Genomic DNA, 9,280 nt, shown 5'->3' on the forward strand with positions numbered 1-9,280 from the left:
GAGTGACTGCCGTGGCCGACAGCACAGAGCTTCCAGGTTGAGTTGAGTGACTCACAAACTTGGCCCGTTTGACTTGTTTTACCCCATGAGCAAGTGAAGTGGGCTGTAGAGGAATGAATGTGAGGAATGCAGGTGAGCTCCATGGAGACAGTTTAAAGCAGTGAGAGGAGGGAGGGCAATAGAGTGAGTCATGTCCCCCTGACCCGAAACCCCCGCCTGAAGTCTAGCTTCTCTCTACAGACTTCATCGTTGTTAATGGCTTGCCATGTTTCCTCCAGAGAAACCTTTTCTACACCTGAGATGGAACTTCCTCTTCATTATGGTTTATAAGGGTTAATATTGTTCTGAGTGTTTCTATTTGCTAGGGACTCTTAGAGAACATTTTCTCAGAATTACAATGTTGGGAGTTGATACCTACTGATGTAACCTGTTCTGCACATTTTGGTGCAAGTCACTTTACATCCAAAAAGCAAGCGGTGCAGGCTGTGTCATTTGCTGTTTCGTAGGACCAGCTGATTCTAAACCTGGAAACCCTGAGAGCCGAAGTGGACCAGACGAGACCGCGAGGGGCTCCCTTCCACCACAGGTAGGCTGCTCCCCCGGGCAGCTCCCCTCAGCGCTGTCGAGTGTGACAAGGGCCTGTCTGGTGTGTGGACAGTATGACTGGGTGTTGCTCATGGTCGCACCTCAAGGAGCCTGTAGCTTCGTGGCCAGCGAGAGGGAAGAGACAAGCATCATTCCTTAGGGTCAAACTTGGTACCAGGGAGTGGTGTCACAGGATTGACAACACTCAAAACCACAGGCAGAGGTTTGGAAGTAGGGGGCCGACCAGTTGGTATTTGGGCGTATTCATCTGAGGGGCCTGACAGACTGTGACACTGACGTTTCTGAAGAGTCACAGAAGGTTAATGACCTGTAGTCTTTTGACTGCGGTGGGAGGAATCACCTGGCTTGTGAATGAGGAGAGCAGATTACTGAGCATCCTGATTTTTTCTTCCTCGTTGTTATAGGGGCGGTAATTCTTATTAAGTATTTAAATGTTTCTTTGGCTTCTTCACGGAAAATGGTCACAAGTGAGAGATAAACTTTAGCAAAGGTTATTAAGTGCTTACTGGTGACATTCATTCATCTGTAGGAAATGGACTACTGCTTGAATCCTGACTTAGGAGACAGTTTGGAGCCCATACGCATATTTCTGTGTTTGAGTGCTTAGGGGATCCTCGCAGTCCAGAGCCCCCACCCAGCCTTCTTCTAGAGAAAAGGAGATGTCATTTGAGACAAAGGCAGAGCCAGAAACTGGTCCTGTGTCTGAAACCATGGTGGGTGGAGTTCAAGGAGAGCACGTGCCCTACAGAACAGGAGGGGACGTGGCCGGACTTGGTGGCAGAGCTCCTCCAGGGTGAGGGGCTGGGGCTGTCATAGGTGGGGAACCCCTGCTCCCAGGGTGGACGAGATGAGTGTGAGGAGGACTGCGTAGACAGTGGAGGAAGAGGAGGTGGACACGGCCTCCTCCTCTTGGGGGTTTTTGGGTAACGAGGAGGGACCTGGTGCCAGGAACCGAGGCCTGACACAATTGGGGGCTTCAGATGGAGAAGCCTGGGGCCTGGTCACCAGTCCCGTGTGTGTCAGTGAGAGTGAGAGACGAGAAGAGGAAGCAGCCGCGGGGCAGGAGGAGCCGCTGTGCTCTGAAGACAGTGGGCCACAGCGGCCGGTGCGAGGGAGGGGTGTCTCCAGGAGGCAGCTCTGGAGGGGGTCACAGCAGTGACTTAGCAGCACAGGTGGGGCCTCAGAGTGGGGCTTGTGGGCAGTGTGGGCTGGGTGGGGGGCACTGTGCTGCCTCAGGAGGGAGGGAGTGGGGACTGAAAACTGGCTCACAGGCAGGGCAGGCACGGCGTATTTGGTGGGACCTCCCAGAGGAATTGGTCACTGCCGGGGACCAGCCCCAGCTGATCCAGGGTATTCGAAGCGGGGACGGCGTCGGCGAGGATCAGGAAACAACTGCTTAATTAAACGTTAATTAAGGATATAAAGAGTAATAGAATGAGGATAGCTCAGTGAAGAAATTCAGTGGAGAAAAGAGGCTGAAATAAGGATAGCTCAGTGAGGAAATTCAGTGGAGAAAAGAGGCTGAATAATTCAGCCAGAAGGTAAGAGAAAGAACGACATGGTGAGACCAAGTTTCGGTGAACAAGGCCCGCACTTTATTTTTCAAAGTAGTTTTTATACCTTAAGTTATGCATAGAGGATAATGAGGGAAGGGGTAGAGTCTTGCAGCAAGCCAGGCTTTCTTCCTGCAAACTTATCATATGCAAAAGCTTAGGTGATTTGCATCATCTTCTGGCCCAGAGGCCTGTTAACACTTTAAGACCTTCTCTTCAGCAAACTTATTTTTCTCTAAAGGTGATTGGTCAGGAGCCACCCTCCAAAAGCATTAGATAAAGTTGCATTCCTACAGAGCAAAGGTGTGGTGGGCTATAACAAGAAAAAGAATTAACTCAAGGGTCCCAGGTTACAAACATTAAAGCTACTACTTACACCAATTATATTAATCAATACACTGCCAGGGACACAGCAGGTAAGGGATATGGAAACTTAGCAGCAAACATTGGCCCAACAAGTGAAAATCCCTTCACCAATACAATTTCTAATCAATCTTTTAACTACTCAAAAGAATCTGTGTTTAGACAGTTGAGAACATCTCCTGCCTCTCACAGTTGGCAGGCTCTGAACAATCACATGTGGCCGGAAAAACCTATTCAGGCAGGCTAGAGGATTTCCAAAGGAGTTTGTAGGTTGAAACACTGTCACACCCAGGAATTATTAACTGGAGCTGTAAGCTAACTCTTTTTTCAGAGAGGTAGTGGGGGACAGCCCCCCGTAAAGTCAGAGGTGTAGGTGAAAGCACAAAGCAGAAAGTAGGCAGACTCTGGTTTTGGGGGTAGATTGCTCGAGAATTTCCAGGGAGACTCCTGAGGCTTGATCCCGCCTTTGCGTATGCCAAGCCTCCTACCTCATGACCTTTGCCAGGGGTGGAGCTCGCTCCCCGCAGGTCAACCTGTCTCTGAGACCTTCTCCCGGAGGAAAGAGCTTCGGGTGAGGAGGGGGAGAGAGATGGAGGCTGCACCCCGCAAGGGGACTGGGAGGTGATGGTTGGGGGTCGACCCAACCCGGAGGCCTCTGTGGCCCTCAGAGGACCCTCGAGGGTCCCCAGTCCACAGCAGGACTGTGTCGTACCCCCCACTCAGTTCCCAAGTGTGCTCTAGCCCGAGGCCCTTGGGTGGAAGTGGAGCAGAGAAGGGAACAGTTCTGTCAGGAGGGAGGGGAGATGGGAGGGAAGACAGGTGTGGCTCCTGGAGATTCCAGACTTCCATCTCCTGTGCAGCACAGTGTTCACAAAACCGTCGAGCAGAGCAGCGTGTGACCCCGAGCAGGCTGAGCTGGTGGTTGGCCCTGGCCACTCTGCAGACGTATGGGGTGTCCTGTCCTCGGAGGAAGGCCCTGTCTCCTGGGTTTAGGGAATCCTGCACATGGAGGCACCACCTTCGTCCCAGAGACAAGACTGAGCAGAACCCGGGCGGTCCTGCAGTGCAGGCTGCTCACAGTCAAGGCGGGGCTGCCCTGCCTCCCAGCAGGCCCCTGCTGAGTGAGCTCCTGGCACCTGCAGGCCCAGGCCTTAGTGCTCAGGGCCTGAGCATCTGTGCTGGGCCTTGTTCAGCCCAGACTCTGGTGACACGCTCACCTCTGCTTTAATGGGAGACACCAGTGGTGCTCAGCTCCGAGCTGTGGGTCCAAGGCTTTTCTGCTGCGGGTTGTCTGAGGCGCCTTTAAAAACACTGAGAGTGGTGCAGACAGTGTTCCAGGCAGACCAGCGATTGTGATCCACAAACTTCCCGTGAGAGAGGGAGGTCAGAGCAGGCGTGGGCCAAAGGGGAGGTGGGGTGCCAAGGGGAAAGCAGAGCAGGTGCACACCCTGCCCTGGGACCTGAGAGCGGGCTCCGGGGGACCCTGGACGCCCCAACCCCAGACAGCCGATCCTGTCCTAGTCAGCTCCACACCCTCGCGGCAGCACTGCCTTCCCCACATACGGGAGTTTTCCAGCTGCTGGGGATGAGCCCTGAGTGTCTGCAGAGCAGCGGGCGGCCTGTTGCTATTGGAGCCAGGAGGGCAGTGCCCTCCCGGGGGCCCTTTTGCTGTGAAATTGCCGATCTTCCAAATGGACAGGCTTTGGCTCGTCTGACAGAGTGAGCTCTCTTTTCTTCTAACAGCACTCTTCTTCCCCGTGTGTTTCAGCCGACCCCACTTGGGCAGCGCCCCGGACCTCAGGTTCCCTGTGGCGGACCGGCCGGCAGACTCCTTGGGCAACGGGGCGGTGCTGCGGTGCCCCCAGAAAGGCCGGCTGGCAGCGCTGCACGATGAGCCATCCGAGGCAAGGACCCCGCCGCCCCCTTCCCATCCCTGGTGGGCACCTTGTGAGGCACCTGCCCCCTCACACTGTGGTCCTGAGGTGGGTTTGGAACAAAGCGCTGATAGATTGCTTTACGTCTCCCCATTTTCCTTTTTCTGGCTAAGAGTTTACTTTGAAGGCATGCTTTTTTTCCTTAACCAATTTTGATTATTTGTGGCCTACTGTGAGGCCCAGCATGGTACTAATTAGCACAGTTTTGAAATCGTCCTACGAGTAAATGGATACACAATCCATCAGCTTATAGTGAGAAGAATTCTCATTGGGAGTTTAAGTGCCTTTATCTTTTCACCTCATTCATGCCATGTATTTGTTCATACATGTCTGTGTTTTGAGCTTCCACATTCAGTGAGCAGTTAGTTTGGGCCAGACATGGTCAAAAGTAGGACTCCAGCAGTGAATTAAAAACGATGTGTGTCCTTTATCCACTGCTACATAACGAATCATTGCAAAGCTTAGTGACTTCCCAGGGAGCAGCTCACAGTCCCCAGTGCCTGTGCATTGTAGCAGGCGGGCCTGATTCAGGGCCTCCTGAGGGCACAGACACGGGAAGGCCCCCCAAGGCTGGATGGCAGGCTTTCAGACTCACCTGGCTGCTGGGGACAGGCCGAGGTCCCTGCCGTGTGGCTTTCCCATGGCCTGGCTTTCCTCAGAACACCCTCTGAGAGCGAGAGTGCGGGGTTTAGCCCAGGGCCTTTCACACCCTGGTCTTGAGGCCGCACACCTTCACTTCTGTTTGTGAGAGTGAGCTGCCAAGTCCTGCCTCGCTCAGGGGCTGAGCAGGAGTTGCCTCTTCTGCCTCTTGAAGGGAGGAGGATGGAAGAATTTGTGGACCCCTTTTTAAACCCGCGCAGCCTGTTGAACAATAATGAGCAGGGAAAGGAGACCAGAGTGCCTGAGTTGTCCAAGGAGGAGGGGACGATCGTGTGTAAACAGGGTGGCCAGTGAGGTGACACCAGGAGGGTGACCTTGAACCAGAGACCCGGAGGCAGGAAGAGAAGTAGCCACTTGGAGATAGAAAAAGGGTCATGTCAACCAGCGGGGACAAGGGAGAGAGCGGGCCACATCAGGGAGGAGCCTGGGCTCAGGCCTGAGCAGTTCGAGGCCAGAGCCTATTTCCTGAGGTGAGGAGGGCTGCCGGGGCGGGGAGCTAAGAGCCGGGCCTCAGCCCTGTTGAGGTGGATGAGCCCATTGGGTGTTCCAGGGATGTGTCAGGAGAACAGCCGAGTGTTCCGGCCTGAATCCGGGAGAGAACTCATTCAGCTCAGGGTGGACTTGGGGTTGTGGGCGTACAGATGGCATTTAAAGGCATGAGCACGGTAAAGTCACCAGGCGGGTGCCGGTGGAAAGAGATGGGGTGCAAAGGTAGAGCTGTGGGGAACCCTGCATTCCAAGGTTGAGAAGGGGCACAAGGGACTGAGGAATAATCGCAAGGGAAGGCAGGGCCTGGAGCCCAGGGAGAGACATGCTGGGGGCGGGGCGGGGGGTGGCGTGGGGGAGGGCAAGGAAGGGAGGGGGCTTGGTAACATGGGTTCCTTGAGCCCCCGGGGAATTGCCCTGCAGGGCGGGGCTCACAACCTGCTGGCAGCGAAGTGGAGACCTGGCAGGGAGGGGGACCGTAGAGGCCACTCCCAAGGAGCTTTCAGAGACCCGCAGTGGGCGCTGCAGGGAGCCCTGGAGGAGGAATCTGCTGGTACCCCTTGTGCGATTGGAAGGCGAGAGAAGGGAGAGGACATGCCGACCGGGCTGATGGGGGTGAACCCATAGGCAGCTGGTTCACTGGAGCAGAGGAGGAATGATGGCAGGTGGTCCTGGAGCCAGCGAATGGGGTAGCCCAGCCCTGGGGTGGGGTCCTGATGAAGACAGGAGGCGAGGGCACTGGCCCCAGGGGTAGGGAGCCAACAAGCCAGCACCTCGAGGCTGCCCCTCAGTTCCTTTGAGGTCCTTTCTGGGAAAGAAGGCAGGACCTGGGTGACAGTGTGGCAGGGGGGACGTTTTCCGAGAGAAGGGTGTGAGGTGTGAGAGCGGGAGGGCGGCACGGGGCCCCGCTGGCAGTATCCCATGTGTCTCTGATGACAGAGCCACCCTTGCGGTGCGAGGAGCCATCCCCCAGAACAGCCCAAGGGCCTGTGTCCCGAGAGGAGAGCCACGGAGGGGCTGGCCCTCCCGTCTGCTGGCTGCCCCTGCTTGCACCTCTCTGTGGGTGTTCAGACCAGCCTGGGAAATGGAGGTCTGAGAGCCTGGGAGGACGGCACACTCTGGTGAACTGGTACCAGTGATGACCACTGATTAGGGACCCAGCGGCTGCCGAGCTGAAAGGTTCTTTTTTCTTATTTTGCTCCAGCCTGGCTGATGGAGGCATGGATGTATTTTTGTAATTTTCAGTTTCTGTCTCTGACTCCATCAGCCCACCCTTGTGAATAACCTCATAGGATTGCCTGCCGTCCACGCTGAGACCTGAGTGTCACCAGGCCATCAAGGAACTGCATTCTCCCCCTGCCTGTTTCTTGAGTCCTGTTCGCTTAAGAGATGGCAGTGTCTCATGAGCATGGCGCATTTATCCAGAGTCAGGGCTTCCATGTAAAATTGCGTTCAGTTCCTGATAGACTTGAGCTGCCCTGAATGTTGCTGACAAGACGTGGTCCTCTCGTGCCCAGGTGCAGACCCGAAAGGAGCAGGACTGCGAGCGCACGCAGCAAGCCAGCATGCTGGCCGACGTGGCCCAGGCTTTTGAGAGTGATGAGAGCGTGTCTGACGACGAGGGCGACAGGGTCACCCTCTTCAGCTCAGCCACTCAGCTGTCGCCCAGCAGGCAGGCCAATGCCAAGACTCTGACCGTGATGATGCAGGAGCAGCTGGACATCATCAATGAAGAGATCCGGTGGGTGATCCTGAACTCAGCACCAGAAACTCGGTTTCTCTGAGGAGCTGTCTTCTCCTAGGGATGTCTGAGTGTTCCATAGTAAGAAACCTGACCTCAGGTCTGCTTCAGGAATTTTCAGTTTTGAGATGGCCCTTGATTACAGAGCTCGGTCAGCTGGGGCGTTCTGTCTATGGTGTGGTTTCCGCACTCTGTGGGGGCGGCAGGAGGCGTTGTGGGGTATCCCCCCTCAGCTCTGAGCACCAAGGTGGGTGAGGTGCCGAGGTGGTGTCCCCTGCGGCCCGTGGACCCTCCTGTGTCCCTCAGAGCCCCCCATGTTCTGGTGAGAAGCCACCTGGTGAAAGCTGGGGTTTTGGGGTTGGCAAATTCCCACTCAGATCTGCATTTTCCTTTTTAACTTAATACAGTGTGAAGATTGGCTTGTTGTAAGACAGTGGTCCAAGGACATGTGTTTGAGTTTTTCTCATCTCATCAGTATATTTAAGATGTTTTCTTTAGACACCGTCTTGGCAGTTATAACAATTTTCAAAACAGGATAGAATCAAAAGGCCTGCCTCGTGGTGAGCAGGGGGCCTTGGGTCTGGGTGCAGCCAGGTGGCTGGGAGCCCCGAGGCCTGCCTGGTGCCACACCCACACATCTATGCCCGTGTCCCGAGTCCACATTCAGAGTGGCCGCAGGCCGGTGACCCTGCACAGGACCAGGCAGAGCTGCTGCTCAGACTGTTCTTGCCACGTCAGCCCAGGCCGAGGTGCCCGTTCCTGTAGGCCGAGCGGGATGCTCCGGGGGAAAGGCAGGGGGTGTACGGGACAACCAGCAAACGCAGGTGGTGTCACCTGCCCATTTGACGCCAAGACAGACAGCTTTGTGGGCCGTGTTTGAGCACAGATGAGCTCAGAAAGATGGTCTTTCCGTGTCCCTGCAGGAAGTATGGAATGGTTATAGATTAATATTTTTATTTTTACAGCAAGTTTTCAGGTAAAAGTGATTTTTCCTTATGCGACAAGTTGACTTGATGTAAATGGTCAATTCTGTCCATCAACTTGTTATCAACAGTGAAAAACTTTCCAGATGTATGAGTAGAAGTGAAGCTGGAGAGTTTACTTTCTGTAAGAATCTTGTATTTTAATCTGAAAATCATTTTATTTGCATAATCGTGTATTTAAACTGCTATATAAAAACATCCACCACACATTAGGGGAGAAGAGCAGAAACTGTGAATTCTAGGTTAATGCAGCACATTGACATGAATCCAGAAACTCACACAAAGCTGGTGGAGAACTTCATAAAGTGATGCATTTGTATATATACAACCTTAAAAAAAAAAAAAAAAAAAGATCAACTCAGCACTTCATCTGGTCTGGAGACTTGTGTTTAGAAACTGCAGCTTGTTTGTGAATTGCTGTTTTGATTATACAGAGTTCCTGATTCCCAGTGGAAAAGACTTGAGGCACTGACGTGCATGTCTGCCCTGAGAGCAGGGGAGGTAAGGGTTGTAAACTTGAGGTATCTCTTCACAGGAAAGAGAATTGCCACCAGGGCCCCTTCAGAATGTTAGAGTAAATAAGTGAAATCAAGCATGAATGATCAGGGCCAGTTTGGAAGACTCAATGCTAAGTTATTCTAAGTTTGAGAATATTCAAAAGAGGAAACGTAGAACCTTTTGGCTGAGATGTTCATTGAGCAACTGTTTCTGAATTTGCTAATCATGACACAGAATGCCAGCCCAAATTTATTGTCCAGACAGGTCCCTCTGCTGACAAAGGCAGGTGATGTATTTTATTCTATTTTAGGTTGATCGAAGAAGAGAAGGAGAACACGGAGCAGCGGGCCGAGGAGACTGAGAGCAGGGAGGGCAGGGGGAGCTTAGGCAGCCTCCGTCGTTTTAAATCAGTGAGCTCCCTCAACCTGCTTTCCACCTCCTCGCATGCTGACTCCT

The 9,280-nt window shown here is 53.7% G+C and overlaps 1 protein-coding gene across 1 annotated transcript; it reads left to right on the plus strand.

Annotated features, from left to right (window-relative positions):
• Positions 1-7,010: 7,010 nt before the first annotated feature.
• Positions 7,011-9,266, plus strand: LOC113888977 (liprin-alpha-1-like; the record flags this gene model as incomplete). The annotated part of the gene is made up of 3 exons (XM_027535902.1): positions 7,011-7,028; positions 7,120-7,343; positions 9,135-9,266. Coding segments are annotated over exons 1-3 (374 nt in total), but the record flags the coding sequence as incomplete, so codon positions are not given.
• Between the last annotated feature and the right edge of the window lie 14 nt (positions 9,267-9,280).

The sequence above is a fragment of the Bos indicus x Bos taurus genome, unplaced genomic scaffold, assembly GCF_003369695.1.
Source record: "Bos indicus x Bos taurus breed Angus x Brahman F1 hybrid unplaced genomic scaffold, Bos_hybrid_MaternalHap_v2.0 tig00003390_arrow_arrow_obj, whole genome shotgun sequence".
Classification (NCBI taxonomy): domain Eukaryota; kingdom Metazoa; phylum Chordata; class Mammalia; order Artiodactyla; family Bovidae; genus Bos; species Bos indicus x Bos taurus.